General features: G+C 42.1%; 1 protein-coding gene across 1 annotated transcript in view; it reads left to right on the top strand.

The window, feature by feature from the left end:
- Positions 1-27,427, top strand: part of VIPR1 (vasoactive intestinal peptide receptor 1) — a 598,917-nt gene that overhangs the window by 522,855 nt on the left and 48,635 nt on the right. Inside the window, exons 8-9 of the mRNA XM_030197713.1 lie at positions 17,002-17,062; positions 24,300-24,366. Coding sequence (XP_030053573.1) covers positions 17,002-17,062; positions 24,300-24,366 — 128 coding nt within the window. The remainder of the gene's footprint in view (positions 1-17,001; positions 17,063-24,299; positions 24,367-27,427) is intronic.

Raw genomic sequence — 27,427 nt, 5'->3', positions numbered from 1 at the left:
AGTTACTCCCATCGTGTGATCATTTATAAATATGTTAAAAAGCAGTGGTCCCAGCACAGACTCCTGAGGAACCCCGCTAACTACCCTTCTCCATTGAGAATACTTTCTGTTTTCTATCCTTTAACCAGTTTTTTTAACTTTCTATATTCAAAATTGAAGAAATACAAGATAATTTAACTATATCGGCAAATATCACAGTGTCAAAAGGAATGATCAGCAAAAACATCTGCATCCCCACCCTTCCCCCCACCCCACCCCAACTTACTCCTCTAACAAAAATCATAAATGTCCTAAACAATGCAATGATCCTCAAAAAATACCTCTCCACTGGCGATATGGTTTCCATGTAGCATGAAAATGTCCCATCCGATCATATTTCAAAGCAGTCAACTTAGACATCAAATACAAGTTATGAAGCTTTTGTAGCACTTATTTTTTATTGGGAGGCTCCAGCTTCTACCAGGCTGCTGCCACACAAAGGTGAGCTGCTGACACCACCAGCATCAACAATTGCTCTATATTATCTTCCCATTGAGTTGGATAATCATTAAGCAAATAATTCAGGATATTCATAGGACACTGAAGTCCTATCATCTCTTGAAACATCATTGCAATCATCATCCAATAAGACTGAATTTTAGTACACGACCAGCAAATATGCACAAAAGAACCTTGAACAGAACAAACTCTCCAACAGTCTTCAGTCCCAGTTCCAAACATTTTGTGCAGTCTGGCTGGGGTATAATAACATTGGAATAACATTTTATAACCATGTTCAGTATAATTAGATGCAATAGTGACTCGTGTAAGCCATTTATAAATTCTTTGCCACTGTACAGTCGATAAAGTAGCATCAAGCAATTTCTCCCACCTCTTTTCATATTGTTGAATTATTAGCTTACTAAATAACAGTGCTTGATACAACCTAGAGATTAACCCTGTTCCTACTCCGCAAACCATGATCTCCTCGTTCCCAATCTGGAAGGACCTTTCTTCGCATAAAGTCATACAGCTGCCCATAAAAAAGCGCTCACCCGTCCTTAACCCATATCTATCCTGAAGTACAGGAAATGGAATCATAGTACCCCTAACCACCATCAGTGCTGTCATCAGCTGTTTGTAGATCATAATCAACAGCTACGTAGTGATGAAACTTCTCTTCAGTAACAGAGGCTGGGATGTCAATAGCCTGTTCATCTGACATGTTTGCAAGAGCTGCATCTGTTTCGTCCCTCTCCACATCCCTAACAAAGCTTCCCACTTGTAGCAGTTCACAATAGTTGCCTGTGTAACATGATTCCAGGTTTCTTTCTGCATATGTAGGGAATCCAACAGTGATAGATTACGAGCCAGTTCAACAGCACGTTTATCCTTGCCAGTCTGGTCATCCATAACGCTCATCAGACGACGTAGCACAAGAGCCCGATAATGTTGTTTGAAACTGGCTATTATGCCCTGATCCATAGGTTAGATCAGAGAGGTAGTGTTTGGTGGCAGGAAGACCACCTTGACGTTAGACAGCCTGACATCATCACTGTGTGCAGCACAATTATCACAAAGCAACAAAATCTGACGCTTTTGTGCCCGCATTCTAGTGTCTAACTTCTTTAGCCACTGCTTCCAAATTTCCCCAGTCATCCATGAATTTGCATTAGCCTCGTATGACACAGGAAGTTGTTTAACATTCTTGAAGCAACGGGGCTGTTTGCTCTTTCCAATGACGAGGGGTTCCAACTTCTCACTCCCATCCATATTGCAGCAAAGGAGGATCGTCAGTCGGTCCTTTGACGTTTTACCTCCTGTAGTTTCGGCTTGTTTGAATGCAAGTGTTCCATCAGGATTCGCTCGCCAGTAGAGACCGTTTTTGTCAGCATTGAAAATGTCATGAGGTGCAAACTCGTTCAAGATGGTAGGAAGAACTGAAACAACCCAATTTTCAGCACCAAAGTCATCAGCGTCTTGTTTTTCACCATGCTGTTTCTTGAATTTTATGTTGTTCCTCTCCTTCCATCTTTCCAACCATCCAACAGTGGCTTTGAATTCAGTTAGGCCAAGACTTTCAGCTAGCTGATTAGCTTTCTCCATAAACAGTGGACCACTGACAGGAAACTGTCTCCTGCTGACTTGAGAAAACCACCAAAGAAGAGCATCTTCTACCTCCTCAGCTTTTCCCGCCCATTTTCATTTCCATTGTGGATTTGTATTTTTTTGCCAGTCTTCCAGAAGCTGGTCTTTCTGCTTCAGGATACGTGAAATTTGACTGGGATTGACACCATATTCTTTAGCAATAGATGCTTGACTTTGTTTTCTTATTTTTTAAGAACTTCTATTCATTCAGCCAGTGTTAAAGTCTTACAGTTGCGCAACGACGATGACCCCAGTGTACACTCTAACAACATTCTTTCACTTATTCTGCATGTGGCAGCTAAAGGGGCGGTAAATTTGAAATCTCGTTGGTTGTCACGCGCCAATCAGCTTCCATATTCCATGCATGCACTTATGCGGAGTCTTTCCTGCAGAGGAATGGTCTTAAACCATGCATATAAGCACATCTTGCACTTATCAGTGGTCTGCTAAACCGAAGTTTGTCCCCTTAGAAATTTATGGCGCCAAAAACGGGACCGAAGTACAGCATGCAGTTAAACAGAGCATGCGCTTATCCGATGTGCACTTAAATGGAGTGCACTGTGTATATATTTAAAAATTCAGGAGCCCTTTTACAAAGCCGAGGGAGGGCTAAAGTGTGGATAGCACAAGCCAGTTTGGTTCTACTGGTAATTCTGAGTTTGGCATTTGCCAAATCCCACAGTATTTATTTATATTACATTTGTACCCTGTGCTTTCCCACTTATGGCAGGCTCAATGCGGCAATGAAGGGTTAAGTGATTTGCCCAGAGTCACAAGGAGCTGCCTGTGCCGGGAATCAAACTCAGTTCCTCAGGACCAAAGTCCACCACCCTAACCACTAGGCCACTCCTCCACTTTCTACTATGGGGGCGTTCCCAGCGGTAATCAGCAGTACATAAGTACATAAGTACATAAGTAGTGCCATACTGGGAAAGACCAAAGGTCCATCTAGCCCAGCATCCTGTCACCGACAGTGGCCAATCCAGGTCAAGGGCACCTGGCACGCTCCCCAAACGTAAAAACATTCCAGACAAGTTATACCTAAAAAGACAAGTACAGCCACGTTGGTGCGCACTGCATGGTTACCACATGGGTAGCACGTGAGCCCTTACTGCTAAGTCAGGTTGTAAATAGGCGTGCGTTAGTTTTAATTTTTGCGCACACCCATTTCCTGGCCCATTAAAAGATGGCCTTTTTCCCCAGCCACAGTAAAAAGTGGCCCAGCGCGCACCCAAAAGACGTGCCCACACTACCGTAGGCCACTTTTTACCATGGCTGTGTAAAAGGACCCCTCGATGGCATATGTCTAATTTACTGCCCCAGTCCATAACTGCTTCTTTAATTTATGTTAATAAAGTTATGCGTGTTGTGATTTCTGTCAGTTTACCCCTATTGTTTTACAAAGATGTGTACCTTCAGTGATTTCTACATATGGAGGGGAGGAGTGGCCTAGTGGTTAGGGTGGTGGACTTTGGTCCTGAGAAATTGAGTTCAATTCCCACTTCAGGCACAGGCAGCTCCTTGTCACTCTGGGCAAGTCACTTAACCCTCCATTGCCCTATGTAAGCCACATGAGTGGGAAAGCACAGGGTACAAATAAAAAAATATGTAAAGGATTTTTTATTTTTGTATATTTTTATATCTAGACTCATGGGTGACATTATATTTCTAAGCAAACATTTTTGACTTTCCTGTACTTCACATAATTGTGTTGCATCTATTAGTATGCTGTGATATGCATCTGTCATAGGACAGCTGAGTCCAATGAATTAGAGTTCATATCATGCTGCATTTTCAGCTTGCTTTGCATTATCTCAGACAAAGAACGCCCTTCTAAAATGTGTTTTCCCCTTTCCTCACCAGTATCAGCTTTTTGTCCATTAAAAGAATCACCAGTCTTTGATGTCTCTGTCCATGTTGCTACATACTGCTATGGCAGTCGATTTTGGTCTGCCCTCATGGGAATATTGGATTAACATGTGCATATTAATTTTTATTGTCTCTCCCCATGGCAAACTGTTATCACTGTAAGCACCTGCAACAATAAGTTAATGATGTGTTAATAACCTTGTCTTTAAGCATTAATAGATTTCTTTTGACAGTTATCTCATTCTCCATGGTGATACCATAGAGCTGTGAAAACTAATATTATCTGTCTTCAAAGAGACACAAAATTGCTATTAATATTTGTATATGTTATTTGGCTTGTGAATTCTCATATGGAAGGGATGCTTAAAGCAGTCATTACTCAGACTGTTTCCTTCTTTGAACAGGTGGTAGATAATTTAGTTAATGTAGACACTAATTTAGTTGTTTTGGACAAACAAGTTTCAGACTTACAGGTCCAAATTGCTACATTACAAGCCACCTCTGTCACTTTTATAAAAGTTTCACATGTTCTTCGTTGAAAATTAGAAATGATGAGGAATGCATGTAGCGTTTGCAATTTGCTATTTTTGGATTTTCTTTCAATGTATTTACTATCTCCTGAAATTCTTCTTAGGAAGTATTTCAACGAGATTTTGGGATTAGTGACTTCTGAAACTGTTTTGTTGAATAATGGCTATTATTTACCTTTTATGAAAAAGCTTCAGGTGAACCAGCAAGAAGTAGCTCAATTGGTGACTTCAGATGTGGATTTGACTGCTTTCTTAGAAGATATCAGGATGTTATTACCTCTAGATCTACCCTTATTGTTGCATTTGCTAATGAACGTGATAAGTCACTCAGGGGGCGGGCTTTATCGCTCGCTAAATTGGAAGTATCGCCAGGCTACTGCAGTAGCCCGGCGGTAGTTCCCACCCCCAGCAAGTGCCATTTCCAGCGCTACAAAAAATATTTATTTTTGTAGAGCCGTTGTTTACCCAGCAGTAACCGGGCAGTGCCGTGTGCTGCCCGGTTACCGCTGAGCTAGTGTGGGAGCCCTTACTGCCACCTCAGTGGGTGGCGGTAAGTGCTGCCCCCTGAAATGGCCACACGGCAAGTGCTTGACTTGCTGTGCGGCCATTTCTTTAAAAAAAAAACAGCCCTTTTACTAAGCCACATAGGTGCCTACCACATCCAGCGTGCGCCAATTTAGAACTACCACCCGGCTACCGCATGGCCCGGATGGTAATTCCATTTCTTACACGCGTCCGATACGCACAACGGAAAATATTTTTTATTTTCCAATGCGCGATTCTAACCAGGCAGTAATCGGCAGTGTACACGTGCTGACGATTACCACCTGGTTAATGCGTGAGACCTCATCGCTAAGTCAGTGGGTGACGGTAAGTTCTCAGACCCCAAATGGACGCGTGCCAATTTTTATTTTGCCTCATGTCCATTTTCAGCCCAAAAAAAAGGTCTTTTTGACAGGCGTGGTGAAAAATGGATCTGCACTCGTCCATTTTTCTGCACACCTTAGTAAAACGACCCCTTAATTTTTATCAGATTCAAATACAAATGATACTAAGAGAATTGCTCGTGTCCACAATATCTTGTGATGTTTCCAAGACCTCTGAAATATTTAAACTATCAGGTGATACTCCTTCTTCATTGTTTCCGGCTTGACTCAGTACCTCAGCTGATTGTCTTTTCTTATACGGGAGATAGTAGATCTTATTCACCGGAGGCAAGGACTCTCTGAGCAACTGCAATATTTCCTGCATGTAGATCTTAAAAAGTTCTTTAGCTGATAACAGCTGAGCTTTAGGAAAATTCAAGAATCTCAAATTGCAGGCATGTAAAGAATTTGCCACATTTTCCATCTTATATTGTAGGTCCAGTGCCTTTCCTTCAAACCCTTTATTTTTCCCTTCAAGTTGGAAATCCCTCCTCGATTTTCCTCATCAACAGCTTCCAATTGTGTTTCTGTCCACTGCTTTCCTCCGTATTTTCTGTAAGATTTGTGATAGCCTGCCAGATTTCTGCTAGAACATCCACTACCACTTCTTGATCCTGTTCTCACCCACTAGAACCCATAGAGGTACTCAATTACCCCACAGGCCTCGGCAGCTCCAGACTCATTGCTCCAATTCTCCTCTCAATATTTTTCCTGGGAGGGAGGAGCTGCCCCCAATGTCAACATTCCAGCTTCCTCCAAGTAAGTATCCGAAGGCACCACAACTTCTTGCACAGTGGGAGCAAATTATGTCATCGGCGAGTTGCGTGCTAATGGCAGTGGGGGCGTACGGGCCAACAAACTGAGTGAAACACTCTCCCCAACCTGTGATTGGCCTCTTCGAGCCAGCAGTGATACCTCCAGAATTCTCCTGACACATGACTCCGCACCAAAGCTTAGAAGTCTGAACTGAGGAAGGAGTACTAGGTAAGGAAATTCTTACTTTCCCCCCTTCTCTCAGGCATTATAAATGCAGGAAATCAACTTTTTTATGAGAGAAAAATCAGGAGCAGCCAGCTTAATGTCCGCATGCTTCGGTCATCTAGGAAGCTCCTAGAGGATAATTTTTTAAGTAATTTCTGTGGGTAGAACAGTATTTATCAGGAAATAGGCCCTTCTAATATATGTATAAATATATGTGCATACAACAATGTGTGTGCTCTTAGGTTCACCTCAACTGAACAGAAGTGTTTCCAGGCTAGAGTTGGGGAAGGGTTAGTGTTTACACACCTACATTTTAAGATGTGTGTGTTTGGCCAACCAACCAACTTCCTCCCAACCAACCTACCACTCCTCCAAATCTAAATAATATAGCAACACCACCCATTAACCCCAACCCTCTATAGCTACACCACGCTCCACCCACTTTTTTATGTATACTGACTACAACATGTAAATGTGTGTGTGTACATAATCATGGGGTAATTTTTAATTGGTGCAGCTTGCATATTCAGGGCCCCTTTTACCAAGGTGCGGCAAAAGGGGGCCTGTGCTGGCTTCGGCACATGTTTTTGATGAGCACCGAGGCCCCCTTTTACTGCAGCAGATAAAATGTAGGTCTTTCTTTTTTTAAAGAAGTGGCTGTGCAGCAAGTGAAGCAGCGATTACTGCCAGATACACACCAGCACTACAAAAATATATTTTTATAGCGCCGGACAGTGACGATCCTAGGTCAGCTGCCACCAGGGGTGGATCGCCGATGTGCACCCCCCCCCCCCCCCCCGGGTGCATCCTTGGGGCTCTCGGCTCTGCTGGCTCCCTACTCCCTCTGCCCCGGAACAGGAAGTAACCTGTTCTGGGGCGGAGGGAGCAAGGAAACAGCGGAGCCGACAGGCATGCGGCTACTCTCTGCACCCCTCCAGCTGCGTGCACCCGGGGCAGACTGCACCCACCGCCCCACCCTTGTTACGCCGCTGGCGCTGCATATGACAGCATGCTGGGGGTGGGAACTACTGCCAGGCTGCTGTGGTAGCCTAGCGGTAGTTCCTTTTGTAGTGAGCAGTAAGCCCACGTTGGGCTTAGCACCACTTTGGAAAAGGGGCCCTCAGTGCATAAGTTAAGCGGCCTTTTATGAAATTACAGTCTTAGGGGGTAATTTTCTTTTTTTTTTTTAATTCTTTTCAAAAACATATTTCCTAGAAAATTAATATATTATCAATCTAATATGCTAGCCCATACATGGGAGACCAATAATAGATAAATCTAGAATAAGGTAGGCAAATACCAATTCAGGAAAAGAATGGGAAATACCCCAATATATACTTGTGGCCCTAAATTACAGTAATATTTTAGCATTCATTCAGATGCGGACCTTTACCCTCCAAGAAAAACTGTAGCTGGGAAGGCTCAAAAAGTAAATATCTAACATCATTCATATTAAGGGGGGAAAGGGAATGGGGTTTCATATACTGCCTTTCTATGGTTTTTGTAATTACATTCAAAGCAGTTTACATAGTATATACAGCTATTTATTTGTACCTGGGGAAATGGAGGGTTAAGTGACTTGCCCAGAGTCACAAGGAGCTCTAGTGGGAATTGAACCCAGTTCTGCAGCATCAGAGCCCACTGCACTAACCACTAGGCTACTCCTCCACTCCCTAACAAAGCATTTACAAGGATAATGCCACTGAAATGTTGCACCAAGAGCCAAAACCCTCTGATGCAATAATAGAAACTAATTCCTTCTGTTCTGTGCCCATCTAGATACATCTAGGAAGATCAAAAACTTACCCCCCCCCCCCCCCAAGAGCTACAGTCCACTTTCTTGAAAGATAATCACAATAAAGCCTCCCTATCCTGAGAAAATACAAAAAAAATACAAACAGGGTGGATCTAGAAACTGTTTCTTCCGCTGATGAAATTCAGACTATCAGAAGATATCTCAACTTGTTCAGATCTTAACAAGTAGCTATGTAGCTTCTTAGAGGCAAAAGAGATATAGAGGGGCATAATTGAACAAAAACGTCTATCTCCATGGGCGTTTATCTCCGAGAACGGGTCCGTGAAGGGGCGGACCAAACCGTATTTTCGAAAAAAATAGACGTCCATGTTTTATTCGACAATTTGTGAGCTGGGCGTTTTTGTTTTTCAGTGATAATGGAAAATGAAAGCGCCCAGCTCAAAAACGAATAAATCCAAGGCATTTGTTTGTGGGAGGGGCCAGGATTCGTAGTGCACTGGTCCCCCTCACATGCCAGGACACCAACCGGGCACCCTAGGGGGCACTTTTACAAAAACAAAAAAAAAGGTAAAAGAGCTCCCAGGTGCATAGCACCCTTCCCTTGTGTGTTGAGCCCCCCAAATCCCCCTCAAAACCCACTGCCCACAAGTCTACACCATTAATATAGCCCTAAGGGGTGAAGGGGGGGCACCTACATGTGGGTACAGTGGGTTTGGGGGGGTTGGACGACTAAGCATTAAGCAGCACAATTGTAACAGGTAAGGGGGGAATGGGCCTGGGTCCACCTGCCTGAAGTCCACTGCACCCCCTAACAACTGCTCCAGGGACCTGCATACTGCTGCCAGGGAAGTGGGTATGACATTTGAGGGTGAAAATAAAAAGTTGTGAAACATCATTTTTTGTGGTGGGAGGGGGTTAGTGACCACTGGGGGAGTCAGGGGAGGTCATCCCCGATTTCCTCTGGGGGTAATCTGGTCATTTAGGGCACTTTTTGGGGCCTTATTCGTGGAAAAAAAACAGGGTCCAGGAAAAGTGCCCTAAATTCTAGCTACAAACGCATACTTTTTTTCCATTATCAGCGAAAGGCGTCCATCTCTCCTCGGCCGATAACCACGCCCCAGTTCCACCTTCGCCACGCCTCCGACACGCCCCCGTCAACTTTGTACGCTTCCGCGATGGAGTGCAGTTGAAAACGTCCAAAATCGGCTTTCCATTATACCGATTTATTCGTTTTTGTGAGATAAACGTCTATCTCCCGACTTGGGTCGAAATCTAGGCGTTTTTCTCTTTCAATTATAAGGTGGATAGTATACTTTATTCAAAGGAAGAAGTCCCAATTTTTCATATTTAAAGACTTCTTTAAGAAACCTTTAAAATATATCCTTAGATGTAACAGTCATTAAGGGGTCCTTTTACTAAGCCACAGTAAAAATTGGCCTGCAGTAGTGTGGGCATGTGTTTTGGGGACACGCTGTGCCATTTTTTACCGTGGCTTGGAAAAAAAGCTTTTTAAAAAAATGGACCAGGAAATGGGCGTGCGCTGAAATTAAATCTAGCGCTTGCCTATTTTTCGGCCTGAGCCCTTACTGTCACCCATTGACCTAGCAGTAAGAGCTCCCGCTCTACCTGCATTGTAACCATGCAGCACGAGCCAACTGCTGATTACCACAGGCAACGCCCCCGTGGTAGAAAATAGAAAATTATTTTCTACCGCACGACTCAGGTGCGCCAAACTCAGAATTATCACCAGGCCCAGCAGTAGTGCTGATTTGGCACACGCTACCCATGTGTTAGCCCTCCCGCGCCTTAGTAAAAGGGCCAAATTACGGAAAGTTCAGCAGCCTTAAATTCAAAGATCTTATACAGTTCTCAAAATTCTCAATCTTCCTATTTCTTATCATCTTATATTGAACAAAAGTAGATTGTAGAGATTTTACCTGCTAAACTTGCTTTGAAAGTCCTTTCACAGCTACTCCTGTGGTGAAGAGGTCCTTCTCCAATTTCATAATTTTTCCAGAATCCTAGAGAACTGCAGACAGGACCGTCTATTTTCCAAGCTGAAGAGCCCTAACTTCTTTAGCCTTTCCTTTATCATTTTGGCCGCTCTTCTTTTAACCTTTTCTAATTTATCTGTTTTGAGATATGGTGACCAGAACTGAACGTAATACTCAAGGACCCACATAAAATTAAAATTTGGCCTTTTCCTCCAATTCCCTTTCCACTTCCTTGATGATCTCCAAAGACCCCCTACCATCCCCCCAACATGCTGTATAGTCCCCTCACAAACCTCCTCTCCCCACAAGTCACATCCCCCTTCCTTTCTGCACCCCCTACCTATCAGTCAAGAAAGATCCCCCCCCAGGGTCTACATGTCCTCCCTGGTGGTCCAGTGTGGCAGGAGCAGACCCACTTTGCTCCTGATCCTAGTGGCAGCTTCCTGAAAATGGCTGCTGCAACCTCTCATGGCAGCCTTGTGGTAGGCCAGTTTTCAATTTTATGCAGATCCCACCCAGTACTCAGTGCCGGGACCCACAAAACTGCCTTTTGCAGGCCCCGGCTGGATAATGGTGAGGAGTGGGGCAAAAAAGATGTTAAAACATGAGAAAGGATGGAGCCTTGAGGGATGCTGAAAAAGAGAGGGAGGGGTGAGGTGGAGGATTGGTTGAAGAACAGTCAATAGGAACGGTTGGAAAGATAACTGGAGAACCAGAAAAGAACGGTGCCAGAGATACCAATAGAATGAAGGCAGTCAAGAAGAAGCAAGTGATCAAACAGGTTGAAGACAGAGGAGAGGTCGAGAGAAACTATGATAACAGAGAAGTGTTGGTCTAGGGAAGTGCAGATAAGATTGAGCAGCCTACAAGAAGCATCTCAGTACTATGATGGTGCCGGAAGCCAGATTGCTAGGGATGAAGAATGTTACTTTGTTCAATGTGTTGAATTAGTTGTGAGTGAACAAGTTTTTCAAAAATTATGGAGAAAATAGGAAGATTGGAAATTGGGCAGAAATTTGCAGGGGAGATAAGGTCGAGGTGGGGTTTCTTAAGGAAGGAGGTGTACAATAGCATGCTTCCAGGGTGAAGGGACCATACTGGATGCAAGAGAGGAAGTAATGAAAGATAGCAGGTGAGAAATAAGAAGATGGGCCAAGCACTTCATGAGTGATGCGGGACAAGGATCAGAAGGGGAAGAAGAAGGGCGAAGAGAGGCCAGGGCTGAGGAAATTGACGTGATGGTAGGAAGATTGAAGGAAGACCAGGAGGAAGAGGGGCACAAAAAAGTTGAAGAAGGGAGGGCCATGGGAGTAGGAGGCGATGGAGGGGAAGAGGAGAGTTGGGAGGATCGTAGATGGGGAAAGCATGATGGGGATATCAGCTAGAGGTGTATTTTGAGAACAAGCAGGATGTTGGATATGTGGCCTTTCCTAAATATTAGTCATTCTCAGTTTCAACCAAAACCGAACCAGCAACCGAAATTTGCAGTTCGGTTTCAGCTGAAACCGAACCCCTCATCCCTACCCCACAAGCACATTGGCATCCCCCCTTGCGATCACTTTTGGCACCCCTTCCCTCCACCCGCCCCCTTGTGATCACTCTTAGTGTCCATGTCCACCCATACCACGCTCCATCCATCACTTAAAGGCCTTCCCCAGGCCTACCTTTAAATCTCCTGTTGGTCTAGTGGCTCTTCAGGGCAAGAGTGATCCCCAGTCACTCTTGCTGCCGAGACTTCCCACAGCAGCCTCATGAGACTGCCACAGGATATCCAGGTGGCCATTTTGACATTGGAAACACCATAAGTAAGAACGCCTGCTCTCACTTATGCTGGTTCCAATGCCCTATCCAGACTGGGCTTAAATCCTTTTATTTACGCAGACGACGTAACAATATATATACCCTTCAGTAAGAACTTGGATGAAATTACAAATCAAATTACTCTTGGACTGACCACAATGGAAAAATGGGCAAATTCCTTCCATCTGACACTAAACGCCGAAAAGACCCATTGTCTCATTTTATCGTCTCAATATAACAAATATAATCCTACCACTTTAAATACCCCCAACCTTTCATTGCCAATCTCGGATAGTTTGAAACTTCTAGGGATCACCATAGATCGATATTAACACTAGAGACTCAAGTAGCCAACACCACAAAGAAAATGTTTTACTCAATGTGGAGACTCAAACGAATAAAACCTTTTTTTCCCTGTGAAGTCTTCTGCAATTTGATACAATCTATGGTCTTGAGCTAGACTGATTACTGCAATGCTATATATGCAGGATGCAAAGAACAACTACTCAAGAAATTACAAATGGCCCAAAATACTGCGGCAAGACTGATATTTGGAAAATCTAAATTTGAATCTGCAAAACCACTCAGAGAAATTCTGCATTGGCTCCTTATAAAAGAACGAATAGCCTTTACAATATGTACATTAATCCACAGAATAATCTACGGTGAGGTACCAGAATACATGCTTGAACTGGTTGATCTACCACCCAGAAACAGAACCAGTTCCTCGCGATCATATCTGAACTTACATTACCCAGACTGTAATGGCTTAAAGTATAAATCAATTCATGCCTCAAACTTCACTTACATTGGCACTCAACTGTGGAACACCTTACCCAAATTAACAAAAACTACCCAGAACTACCTAAACTTTAGGAAATCATTGAAAACAGTATTGTTTAAGAAGGCCTATTCCTCAGGTTCAACATAATCAGAATTATTCCCTTACTATTAAATGATCCAATGGACTCTAACTACACCTAATTATTTTCTTATTTACTACTGATTGTTAATTATATCCTACTTCAATACCCATCGCTGTTCAACTGTTATTTCTATTCTGCTCAATTTGAAAAATTGTATTTCTTGCATTGTAACTTACTACAGTATTATTGTAAGCCACTTTGAGCCTGCAATTAGTGGGAAAAGGTGGGATACAAATGTGATAAATAAATAAAATAAATAAATAAAAATGGCCACTGGCACCTCCTGCAGCAGTCTTTCCCCGAAGAGCCACTAGACCCCAGGAGAAGGTAGCCTCAGGAGGGCCTTCGGGTGATGGTGGAGGGTGCTGGTGGTGGGTGGGTGCTGAGTGTGATCGCTGGGGTGGGGTGGGCACAGAGTGTGATTTGGGGGGGGGGGAGGGGTTCAGTTTCAACCGCTCAAGCAGTAAATTAATATCTTTACTCAAACACCATGATGAGTCACCTTGTTTTAATGTACCATGTGAGTGTGCTAACACTGAAGTATAATTCAAATAATAATGACATCAAAATCTCTTGCTGATGAAACAAATTAGAGGCCACTCCACATATGCCAATTCAGTTCTAATTTAGTCATAACACAGAAAAATACTTATGATATAGTGTCCAAAAACATCAGTGTCCCTGGTAGTTATTTTTATTTTTTGGGGGGGGGACTGTTAAGGGAAGCCTAGAGGGGAATTATGGGTTAAGAAGCAGTATTTCTTGATATTGTGTGCTTGTTCTTTCTGCTATCATACACTGGATATGGGCTTCCACTATGGTAAGTCACTTATCAAAGTATATGTTACAACTAGTGCTAGGGCATAGTCAGCTGTGGGTACATCATTCGTGTGTGGATTTCCTAATTATGGAGGCATATGTGAGTGCTTGGTACTGACCTGCTTCCTCCACCATCTGGGCACAGACACCCTAGGGTTATCCCAGTCTCCTGTGGCGCATGTACCTGGCCCTCTTCTTCAGGTCCTCTCTGTGTGGAAAAGGAGAGAAAGGTTGAGTCACTCTCACCCCACAGAGTTTCCTTTCTGCAATCTTGCTGGTCTTACCTTGAACTCTGTGGATTGATAGCAGAGTGTTTCATACCATATCATATATAGGCTCAGCCTCATAGAGCTGTCTTCTGAGAGTTCCTTGGTGCATATGTGGCCCTAGTGCATTGATATGGCAACCTGTCCTGCTACATTTCTCCCACATGCATCTCTTAGTCCATCTGCTTCAATGTGTTGTACTATTATTTGGGATCTGTATACACTGTTTACATGATGGTAGGAGCAGAGGATGTTGTGTAGGGAGATAGGGGGTTACATCCTTTATGGATGTTCTATATGACCCTGCTCACATTTGTTTTCCCTGTGGGAATATGTGCCCCCCCCCCCCTCACTTACCTTCCCCTTCATCTTCAGGATACCAACATTTTCTTCTCTCCTCCAGGACAGGGTTTTGTTACTCAGTTGTTTGTTCTGCAAATTGTTAACCCTTTTCTCACTCCCACTTTATTACCCTCCTCTGTCACTCTTGTGTGGCACTGGCCAAGTACCGTTTTTCCAAAAAAAATGTTCATTTAGAGGGTTATGTGGACATAGTGCTGGCTAGTGGACCAAGCAGATGGCAGACATCTGAGTGATGCCTTCTGAGTACTTACTGGCCCCCTTCACTCAGGGCTAGAACTGTGCCACATTTATGCTATAACTGCATGTTCCCTTGGTCCACTTCTTAAAAAAAAGTTCACTTGATCCTTCTCTTCCTGAGAATTGCAAACCATTATCAAATCTATGTTTTGCCTCAAAACTTGTAGAAAAAATTGTCCTCGATCACCTTCTTTCTTGAACGAATGAACTTTCTGTGCTTCACCCTCACCGATCAGGATTTCGAGCACATAATAGCACTGAAACCTCTGTCACACCCTTCTTGAGTGAGCTTCATTCATTTCATGATGCTGGAGATATTATCACAGCAGTTTCACTCAACATCTCCGCAGCATTTGGTTTCGTAGATCACTCACTTCTGTTATCTCGGCTGTAGGGTATAGGTCTTTCTGACACAGTCTTAACTTGGTTTTCCTCTTAAGGATCATTGTTTTTTAGTTATCACTCCTACCTCTTTGTCAGCTGAACTGTCTCTTCGTGCAGTGTTCCTCAAGGTTCTATATTGTCTCCTCTCCTCTTTAATATTTTCTAGAGCCCACTGGCTACCCTAATACAAGACTTTAATATAAAAGATTTCTTCTATACTGATGATATTGTACTGATTTTCACTAAATCTTCAGTTTTGCTTAACCTTGGTCCTTTACAAACCTGTCTTTCTGGCGTATTACATTGACTGGTTATGTGTAAGTTAATTTTGAATCCTAAAAAGACAACTATTTGTTGGATTACCTTCTCTCATCCTAATCCACAGAATGGGCACAGAAAAGGTCAATGTTACATCAATTTTGAGGAGTTTTACTGTTTGATACTGCCATTTAATACACAAATCGTTGTAGTATCACATCATACCTCATGCTATGAGTTTTATCTTGTTGGGCAAACTGAATGAGCCATACAAGTCTCTATGTGCTGTCATCTACTATCTTACTATGGGGTCCTTTTATAAAGGAGTGCTAGCTTTTTTAGCATGCGCTAAAAATAAGCATGCACTAAATGCTAGAGACACCCATATATTCCTAAGGGTCTAATGTTTAGCCGTGCTGATTAGCGCGTGCTAAAAATGCTAGTGTACCTTTGTTTAAAAAAAACCCCTATGTTACCTATTTAGCTGAGTTCCCTTCATAGAATTGCCCTATAAATTGGGAGTTGAATACTACAACACTCTAAGTGGTATATTAATGTCTTTGGATGAATGTTCTGCCTGTCCTTTACATTCAATAGTGTTCCTTTCTCTTTAATTTATTTAATCCTTGGTTTTATTATATACTATATAGATGCTGCATGGAATACATGATATATCAAATTTTAATAAACGTATCTACAAAATAGCACTTAGGTGGATGTGTGGCATTTACACATGCATGTGTATATATACATACATACCTTCATGGTATTATTGTAGTCATGTATGCACATCATTGGCACAGAAATGTTAGTGCCTTCCTTATAGAATTACCCATCTGCTTTAACATATGACACTGTAAGCAAATTATGACCTTAATCATAGAAGCATCTCTCATTTGTGACTGACTACTTTTAAACGAGTACTTATAATGATTGTAGGAAGCCAATATTTAGATGAGGTGATCCATATCTTGCAGAGATTTGAGGCATGGTTAGGGTATGGATAGGACACGGTTTGGGAAGAACTAAAATTATCACAGCATTTTAGGAAAATACAAGTGGATATAAAAACTTGTAAAAATCAGCTTTTGCACCTGCCCAAGGCATGCTTAAGTACCAACTTGAAGGGGCAGCTGCAAAGGCTGATGCCACCATCCCTCAGTCACCCCCCCTCCCCAAAAAAAAAAAAATACATACATATCCATATGACCTGCCAAGTCTCCCACAGTCAGCTTTTGTGGGTCATCCCCCGTATTCCCGCTGGGGAATGAAGATCTTCCGCTGAGCAGCCTCCTCTCCATCAGCAGTCATAGATGTGTGAATATCATCTCCTGCTGCCGTGGGACCGGTCTTGCAATAAGAGCTGCAAAATCTCCATCATAAACTTGAAGTTGCAATAGCAGAGCTGGTTACACTAAGCTAGCATTAACACTCCCAGTGAGCAGACTACTGTTTGTTGTGCATTGCATCCTTCCACATGACTGTACTGCACAGAGCAGCTCATCAGCATTGTACTGAAGAAAGAAACAGAAATGGCTGCACTACATTGAGCTCGTCTGATTCTTAGCTATGTGACTGCACCATTCTGTTTTCTTAGTACTTTAATAGGTGGCAAATACTGTAACAACCGTTGTTTAAATAAACACAAGGAACAGCTAACTGTAGGAGATTTTGATTGTTCAAATATTCATGTTTTGCTACATAACAAATATGATTTCTTGAGGTGCTGCACTTCTTATTGACACAGGTTGTTTTATGACAATAGGTGCACCAACAGTATTTATCACAGCTTGGACCATCACTAGAATCCATTACGAAGATATTGGGTAAGCATATGTGTTCACTGCACTTTACGAAAGCACTTTCAAAGAGTAAACTATGCATGTGACCATATTTTTCATCAAGCTGATGAAATACCAGATACCGGGGGGGGGGGGGGGGGGAGGACGACACATAAGGCTAAAGGCTGTGTGGTCAAAACTTGCATCCAAGTAGAAGGTATCTGCAGATAGGAAAGTTTTACAGTCCATCTTGAAGTGTTTAAGTGATGACTGCAGTCTTAGATATTTAGGCAGCATATTCCAAAGCTCAGGACCTTGGACAGAAATTATACAGTGCTGAGTATTCTCATAAACTACCTCTGTAAATGTGGGAACAACCAAACAATTTGATCTGAGCAATCTAGAAGGGAAATAAGATGCCACACAATGCGAGAGAAAGCACAGCTCACCAGAGCTGCAGATTTTAAAGACCAGTAGCAATAATTTCTATGTTACTCAATAAGAAAGTGATAGCCAATGTGCAACTTTCCAGAGTGGGATTACATGATCATATCTTTTTGCCCTCTTAATTATTTTTGTGGTGGTGTTTTGAGCTAATTGCAAATAATTTAGATCCTTCACTCTGAGTCTCTTATATAAAGAGTTGCAGTAGTCCAGTTAGCTAATAACCAGGGGATGAATCAAAATGTAAGCACTGGGGGATGGAGTAAACAGACTAATCATAGCTAATAAAAAGAACCTGTGCTACTAGAGATATTTGAGGTCTAAATATGAGTTCGCTATCTAGAGTCATTCCGAGAATTCAAGTAGGGTGAACTAGTGGAACTGGAGTGTCGCAAAGAAAAGATGTGACAAGAGTTCTCATATCTGGATCAGCAGAAAGAAAAGTTTTAGATTTACTGGGGCTCAATATAAGTTTATTTTCCTTGTGCCAATCAGTGATGTATGTTAGTTTGGTATTGATGTTGTGAATCCCATGTGGGTCTGAAGGATCTAAGGTACATAGTACTTGAATATTTTCAGCAGAAATGTACATGGTAAGGGAATGGGATTTGATTGTAACCACAGAAAGGCAGTATATCAAAATGGTTTACATATTATATACAGGTATTTATTTTGACCCTGGGGTAATAGAAGGTTAAGTGACTGGCCCAGAGTGAAAAGGAGCTGCAGTGGGAATTGAACCTAGTTCCTCGGGTTCTCAGGCTGCTGCATTAACCACTAGGTTACTCTGTAAAGTCAAAGGATTGTATAAGGATCAATAGTGGAACAAGAAAGATATTAAAAAATTTAGGGACTAAGATTGATCCATGGAGGACTCCAGAGATTGGTGAAAATGAGCTGGAGGAGGAATTACGAAATTGATCCATGTAGTTATAATCTGAGAGGTAAGATAGAAATCTCTCGAGGACAGTGTCAGTTCATCTGATCCGTCATAATCAGGAAAGCAATTTAGAATGGGAAACTAGATCAAATGCCACAGAAGGATCTAAAGACCAAGGAGAACAGATTTTGTCTGATCCAGATAGTAGTGAATATAGGTAGTAATACCTAACAAAGTTGTTTCAGTACTATGATGTTGCTAAAGCCAGCTTGATTTGGATGAAGTACATGTATCTTATTAATGAAGTCCCTAAGTTTGGAATGGATAATGGATTTATGCAATTTTAGCAATAATTGGAAGGTTGGAAATGGAACGAGGTTGGGTGATATTCCTAATTCTTGGTTGTATAATGGTAGCTTTCCAGTTCTCAGGAACATATCCCATTCAGAGACTGAGAATAATCATAGAATGGACATAAGGGACCAGCATACTGAGAGACCGCCTGACAAGACAGGAGGAGACTGGGTTATGTGGAGCTGTAGTCAGTTTATATATATCTATATATCTATATATCTATATATATATATATATATATATATATATATATATATATATATATATATATCCAGTGGATTATTGGGGGGAGTGAAGGGTGGTAAGGGATTTGAGCACTTTGCAAAGAACAGCAGTATTGGGTGCTTCAATATTTTTTGTAGTGTAATAGAACCTTTTGGCAGTTAGAAGGGAAACTTTATAGAAATGAGCAATGTTTTTGTAAGTGGAGAGGGAAGTGGATGTATGCTGGCGGTGCTACTTTTGTTCTGCCTGTTGAAGCTCTTGTTTTAGTTGGTGTAACTCAGAGGTATACCAGGAATCAGCAGTTCTTCGTAGAAGTGATGAGGAACATATAGTAAGAGGGTGATAAAATTAAGGGTATTTTTGAGACATACATTCCATTTCTCAGTCTGACCATCTAAAGAGAGACCGGAAAAATGTTAATGTCTTGATCAGTTCTCCAGAAGAGACTAATATCTCTGTATGGGAAGGTCATTTACGTTGAATTATTAGAGACAGCATTAGTAACATAGTTAAAAGAAATCAAGGCATGATCATTCCATAGCAAAAGGAGTAAAGAGGAAATGATCAAGGAGTGGGGAGCAGTAGAAGTTGAAAGGATCAGAAGTAAGATATGACCACCTAGGAGTGCATCAAAAGTCACATGCTAAGTAATATTTAAATCAGAAATAAATGTGGAAAGGTCTTGAATGAAAGATGTCGCCGGTCCAGAGGGCGGCTACAAAATTAGTAAGCGGTCTTGGACACAAAAAATATAGGGACAGGCTTATGAACCTCAACATGCATACACTGGAAGAGAGGATGGAGAGAGGAGATATGATAGAGATCTTTAAATATCTCAAGGGCATTAATGTACATGAAGTGAGCCTTTTTCAATTGAAGGAAAACTCTGGAACGCGGGGGCATACGATAAAGTTAAGAGGAGTAATCTAAGAAGGTATTATTTCACAGAAAGGATGGTGGAAGTATGGAATGGCCTCCCGGTGGAGGTTGTGGAGTCAAGAACTGTGTCAGAATTTAAAAAAGCATGGGATAAGCACATGGAATTGCTTAGGAAAAGGAAGAGTTAGGGGTTAGATAGGATGGGCAGACTGGTTGGGCCATCTGGCCTTTATCTGCCATCATGTTTCTATGTTTCTAAGGTTGGATCATCAAGATGAATGTTAAAGCCACCTAATATAAAGTCTGAATAAGTTGAAATGAGTGGGTAGAGGAGGAGGTAGATGGTAGAAAAGGAGAAAATCGGAGGGAGGTGAAGGACAGAGGTGGAATTGGAGTGATTCTAAGAAAAGAGTTTTAGATTGGAGGGCAATGTGACTTTCTCAAGGTCACAAGGAGCATTGTTGGAAAATAAAAGATTTGACCCTGGTTTCCCTGGTTTTTAGTTCACTGTTGAAACTACTTGGCTATTTCTCTACTCTGTGTATATAAGTACTCAAAAGAAATGTTCAGTTCGTTACTTTAACTATAACCATACATATGCCATCTTTTGGCTCAGGAGAACTTTCATGAGGCATGAAGTTTTATGTGAACCAAAACATTGTTGATCTATATAGGGGCCTATTCATTAAGACATGTTAGCTGTTAACATGGCAGTTAAGGAGTAATTCTATAAACTGGATGTCATGAAACACCTAGCCACACACCAGAGGCTAACCCTGTGGCCACTTAGAGGGTCTATCCTCAGAACAGCTCAGGTCCGCCTGCACCTGGACACGTGCTCTACACTAGCACCCTCCTCCCACCGACTGGGTCACAACCACCTCTGGGCAAGTCTCCCAATCTCAAATTATCCCCAGTGATTTCTAGGTTACTGGGGCTACACTCCTAGTGGTCCCACAGTTCCTAGAAAGCACTCACAGACCCAACACACAAACTACCAGGATTCTTAGTCAGTCCAGACAAGCAGAGTCAATAAAATAAAAAAGGTTTATTGTCATAAAAATATTGAACAGTGAACTATAACAACAGATGGAAAATAACAGGCAAATAACAGATAACTGAATAAGGATCAATTATAAAACTATCTAAACATTTTATTACTACCTGGATAGTGCCTGGGAAGTACAGGAAATATAGCTGCTTGCAGGTTACAGAATATAACTGCTTACAGGGTCTCAGTAAAGAGATCTTTCTCTCTCTACTTCCTGGCTGAGACTGGAAACAAATCCTGTATTTCCAGACTGAATTTGAGCTCCTGGGCCAATCAGAGCCCAGAACAGCATTTTTAAAAAGTAGCTGGCCACATCACTGCAGGTTATGTCCTCTATGTGTTAAATTAAAGAAAGAACAGTCATTTTTCTGTAACAGCTTTAAATATAAAATATGCACCACCTGTTGGCCAAACTAGAGAAATACATTTCATGAAATATTCTTATAATTCATTTGCTAGAAAATTCACCATTTTGCCACAGTGGACACTAAAATTTCCATGTTGATTATACGCAGAAATGAATAGAATAATGGCATATGTGTGCACACTTGTGTGTAAATGCCAGATTTCCACTTCCTTATCCTGCTAGAGCAGTCCAGTTGTGTACTTATTTCTACTACCAGTTATGTGCTCCCATCAGCAGATGGAGGCAAAGGTTTGTAGATTCTGATGACATCATTGGTATAACAGGCAGCTTAGCCAGGAATATTTCATTATGACTCTGTCTCCAGCAGATGGTGCAGATTAGACTTGTACAACAGGATATGTCTTCTGAGTAGGCCTGTCACCCTACAATGCATTCCATGGCCTGCAGCCCCTGAGGTCAAGCCTAACCCTAAGTATTACTCCCAGGGACTGCTCCATGGACCTTTCTCTGGTTGAGCTTGGAGATGTCTGCCCTTCCAGAGCCCCAAGCTGTAACCCACAGGCTTTGCTTATTAGACCAGCTGTCATTGACCCCAAAAGGCTTCATCTGGCATTGGTAAGTAACTCCCCCCCCCCCCCCTCCTTATCCTCCCATCTACGGTACCGTATAAACTTTAAAGAGACATTTGAGGGAGTAGGTTTTTTTAAAATTTTCTTCTGTCTTTTTTTTCTGTCAACAGTTGTCTGCCTGATTATTATTATTAGTATCACTTTTTATTGTAGCTCTGGTAATTTAATAAAGGTTTTCCTTAGTTTGTTAAGTTAATTGAGCAAGCAGGCAACTGCTTAGTATGGCAGGCCTGTATGAGGCTCTAGAGGCAGCTCTAATTAATTTTTCAGCAGAGAGCTTGTCTTCAGTGATTGCTGCTGCAGCTGTTCATGCCAGGAGGCAGGCGCTACAGAATGTGTGGGAGCAGGCACATGATTGGCGCAGCTAGCTCCTACTGCCTTGCTTGTGATGGGTGAGATAATTTTTATAGTTCATCAGAGCTGGGGATTATGGATTTAGCCTGGCCAAGGCCACACCTTATTATATTTAGCTTCTGAGCCCTTTTGGTCTGGGGGCTGCAGGGGCCCCTCCTTCCCCCAGTTAGGGGGAATCCAGAGTTGCCAGTTTGGGGCCCTAAATGTTACAGACCCTCATGGACTGATTTAAGAAGGCTTTGGAAGAGTTGGAGGGCTGGGGGATGTCTGTTTGATGGGGTGAGAGGAAAGGCTGGAGGACTGGAGGGACTGACTGGCTAGCTGGGGGTGGCTTTTTGTTTTGTAGGGGTGGGGGAGAGGCTCAGGGACTGACTAGCTTGGTGGGTGATGAGAGGTGGCTGACTGGTTTCTTGGGTGGTAAAGACTGGCTGATGGGATGGTTCATTGGTTTGTTGGGTGGAGAGGGCTAGTGTGGGTAAGAGCAATTTTAAAGAAGGAGTGAAACTAGGTTACCACAGTTTGGGGGGAAGTAAGATTGAGTGACAACAAAGTGTGGGGGAGAAAGCAAGCATGAGACTCTGGAGGAGGGGGAAGAGAGAATGAATATGAGCCTGATTGGCTGGTTGTGTATTTGTACCAGTGACATGAAGGTGTGCATTAAGGGCCTTATTTACTAAGATTTCTTTTCCTTTGGACATGGAATGGGAAAACAGCCTTAGTAAATCAAGCCCTCAAGGAGCTGTGGTAGCAGACATGCCAAGTCACATGCATTTGGCGTGTGACACATGCATTTAGGCTCATTCTCTAGCTCATATTGAAGTAGCACCCTCAATGCTGCCAGCCAGATAGGCAAGGCTTAAGGTGCGCCGGGGAGGGGGGGAGTTTGGAGAGTGAGAGTTGCCGGGTCTGCAGAAGATGGGTGCAGGGTGTACGAGGAAAAGATGTCTGGGGTAGAAGCTGTTACAGAGAACTGAGGGGGTCTTTTACTGAAGCTTAGCTAGAGTTATCTGCAGCAGGGCCCATTTTATTCCTATGGGTCCTGCTGCAGATAACTCGAGCTAAGCTTTAGTAAAAGACCCCCTGAGTGTTTTTTCTTTAGTTTGGCACAAACAGGAAGCAGGAAGCAGTATATATTTGAAAACTTGTTGACTGGGCTCTGATTGGCCCAAGAGCTCATCTCATTTGGACTTTACTGGTTTTGAGTTCAGTCTTAGCCCAGGAGAAAAGAGAGACAGATCTCATTGCTGAGGCTTGGTGAATATGTCCTGACCTTCCAAGGTACTGTTGAAACAGTATACAGATGTTTAGTTAGTGTTATAATTGATCCATATTTCAGTTACCTGTTATTATTTGCTATTTGCACTATTTTGTTCCACTTTTCAATTTTTTAGACAATAAACAATTTTATATGTTGACTCTGCTGTCTGGACTGATAAAGAAACCTGGTGGTTTGTGTGTTGGGTCTGTGAGTGCTTTCTGGGAATTGTGGGACCACTGGAAGTGTGGCTTCAGTAACCTAGATATCACTGGGGATAATATGATAGTGGGAGACTCACCCAGAAGAGGTGGTTGTGACTCAGTCAGTGGGAGGAGAATGCTAGTGTAGAGCACAAGTGGCAGGTGCAGACTGACCTGAGCCGTGATGGGGATAGATCCTCTAATTGGCCGTGGGTGGCTAGGTGTTTTGTGACAGGGATGATTAAGGTTGCAATAAGCAAAAACATCATGAAACAGAAATGTTCTAAATAGAGTCTTAAATTTATCAAATGACAATGCTAAATGAAGAGTGGTAGGAAGGACATACCATACTGTTGGGGCGGTAACACTAAAATTAGTGATCCTAGTAAAATCAAATAAAATCTGCTGAAGTGAGGATATCACAAGTTGGTTCTAAGTGGAGGATCTATGTGTACAAGTTGGGATATAAGGTATTAGAAGTCAAGAGAGAGATAGGGGGTGGCCGCTATGAAGTACTTTATGAATGAGAGTCAAGATTTTAAAAGTAGTGTGATGGGTAATTGGAAGCCAGTGGACTTTTATCTTTGAAATTGGTATTTATTTTCTATAAAGTATAAACTCATTACTTTATTTATTTTCAGATGTTGGGATATAATTGAATCCTCTTACTGGTGGATCATCAGAGCTCCTATTCTGGTTTCTATCTTGGTAAGGTTTCCATTACATTTCCTGGGAAGCAGAGTCCTCTGTAAAACTGAAGCCTAGAAGTTATAATTTTAGTGTTCATAGAATATACTGTATGCCTTGCTTTATAGCCTAGTGATCTAATGAGCAAGGGCATCCAGGAGATGTGTGAGGAAATCAGAATGGCTATTCTGAGCAACGAACAGAAAAATGAGGTCCAAACAGTGGAGTCCAAGGAATTCAATAAAAGTCTATTTTTAGTGCAAATGGATCATCCAAAGAATAATCAATACTTCCTCAGTGTGCATACATGACTGTCTGAATCAGAACGTCAAGATAAGAGATTCTTTGATGATCATATTGCGTCTTAAACTGAAGCTTCGGATCATGGGTATTTAACCAGTGATAGAATTCGTCGATAAGGACTACATCCCCACTCCAAAGTAAATAAATATTATTATTAGCATTTGTATAGCGCTACCAGACGCACGCAGCGCTGAAATATCATCAATGTAATGCTTATAAAACCTAATTTTATCCTTGAAGGGGTAATTTCTTAAAAAGTACTGAGTATGCAATATATGAATTAGCTATATCAGGAGCCATGAAAGCATCCATGTCAGTGCCTTTAATCTGTTGAAGAAACCTATGTTGAAAAATAATTTTTTGTCAAGGCAATAGTGGCTATTGAGTCCCATATTTTGAAGTACCCTGTCTTTGGTTGGTGTTGTCTATTTTGTGTCAGTCTATTTTGTATTCTCAAGAGCACCGTCAAAGAGGAGGTGCAGCAAAGATATTACCAGACATGTTTTAAGTGAATTGATGCTAAAGCATCAAACGACCCTTTACATCCCCCACACATACACTCTTAAATCACAGAATCAAAGAGTGATCATTTCTCCCTAACCTCCAGTCTCAGGGTGCCGCATTTCATCTGATGCCTGCCAATGAGCAATAAAACAATGGTACCTTTCATATCATTCATGTTAATTTACAAGTTTGTATACTTTTTGCTTTTCAAAGCAAACATACAGTCAACCCTCGATTTAACAGACCCTGATTAAACGGATTTCAGATTTAACAGACAAATTGCTGGCAGCTATATGTGTATTATAACAACAATGCTGACATAATTCAGAAGCTGCAGAATTCCAAAACAAAACAAGTAAAATTTATTTATATGTATGCACAGTAGATAGGGCTCATTTTCAAGAGAAAAACATCCAAAAAGTGGCATAAAACAGCATTGGACATTTTGCTTGCCTAAACATTCAAATTGCTACTTTCAAAACCTATTTTGCAGACTTTTATCTATGCATTTTGTCTTCAGTGCATCCAAATCACAAGGGGGCATGTTGGGGACGGGATTAGGGCGTTCCTATGACTTGAACATTTTTTACCATTGTGGAACAAAACCAAAACGTCCAGGACTAAAACTAAAATGTTTTGAACTAGACCTGTTTTAATAAAGACTAAGCCACAAAAAAGGAATGACCCACCTTACTCCCCCAGAGGTCACTGACACCCTCCCACCCACTCCCAAAGATTTGGAAGAAACAGTACATACCAGTCTCTATTACATATTCAGATGTTCAGCAAGCAGGTCCCTCAAGTAGCTTTGTGGTTGGTGCAGTGCACTGTAGAGAAAGGGATCCAGGACCATAATCCACTCTAACTGTTAAACTTGTGATGGAAACTGTCAGTCCCACAAAACCCACTGTACCCACATATAGGTGACACCTACAGCCATAAGGGCTTTTGAAGTGGTATACTGTTGGGTACAGTAGGTTTTTTATAGGTTTTGGAGGATTCCCCATACAGTTTAAGGGTAATGGTGAGATGAGTACCTGGGAGTTTTTATGTGATGTCCACTGCAGTGCCTCCCTAGGGTGCCCCACTGCTCTGGTAGGATATCTGTGTGCCCAGTCTACTATGAATGCTGGCTTCTCCTATATCCCAATGGCTTGATTTTGAGCACTGTTTCATTTGCACTTTTGTTTTTCAAAAATGGACCGAAAAGATAAATGCACAGAGCATAAAAACATCTAGCAAGTGGCCATTTTCAGAAAAAAAATCGCTGTATTTGCTATTCGGATTCTGGACATTTAGAGTAAAACATCCGAAGTCTGACTTAGACATCATATTGAAAATGCCCCTCCACATGTGATATGTAATATAGCTAAATTTGTGGGTTTTGAAATATGAAAACTGATTTATTGCACTTGAAAATATTGGACACCTCCTCTCCCCAATTAGTCTGTTAAATTGAGGGTTTACTGTATATATGATGCTCTCCAGAGGATATAACTCCAAAGTTACAAAATGTAGCTTAGATAGTTACTTAACTCTTACTAAACCACATTAAGGGGGTCTTTTACTAAGGCACGCTGGCGTTTTTAGTGCGTGCTATAAATTGGCATGTGCTAAACATTAAAGATGCCCATATATAACATGCGCTAAAAATGCCAGCGCGCCTAAGTAAAAGACCCCCTAAGGTTTTTCAGTTTAATGGCATATTAATAGCAAATGTTAACCTGCAATAGCTGTAAAAACCTCTGCAGTAATTGTAAGGTGTGCTGCTGGAATTTAGAGAAAGGCAGCTGTGCCACTGACATGGGCTTTTGATTGCACTTCTACCTTAACAGTGCAACAACTAATACAAAATGGAGGCATCTGCACCTCTGTAGGCTTAGGGACCCGTTTACAAAGCTGCAGTAAGCGCTAGTGTAAGTTTACTCGGTTAGGCATCCTGCGGTGATTTCCTAAACTGTGTGTGAAAACTATGTGCCAAAAAATGTTTGTGAATTTTTCTTGGAGGGGGCATGTTTGGGGTTGGAGCAGGGGTGTACCTAGGTGGGGCCACAGGGGGCATGGGCCCTCACAGATTTAGCCCTAGCCCCCTCTACTTTCGATACCCCCGCCGACGACCCACCCCCCACCACTTTTGACAACCCCCCTCCGCCACCAGGTACCTTTGCTGGTGGTAGTCCTCAACCCCCGCCAGCCGAAGTCTTCTTCAGCACCGGTTTCCGGCGCATTCGCCGATCTGTTTCTGTCCTGTGAGTCCTGACTCCTGACATCCTGC

This window comes from Microcaecilia unicolor, chromosome 1 (assembly GCF_901765095.1).
Source record: "Microcaecilia unicolor chromosome 1, aMicUni1.1, whole genome shotgun sequence".
In the NCBI taxonomy this organism is placed as follows: Eukaryota; Metazoa; Chordata; class Amphibia; order Gymnophiona; family Siphonopidae; genus Microcaecilia; species Microcaecilia unicolor.
Note: the sequence above shows the minus strand (reverse complement) of the source record. Positions and strands in the feature narration are given on the sequence as shown.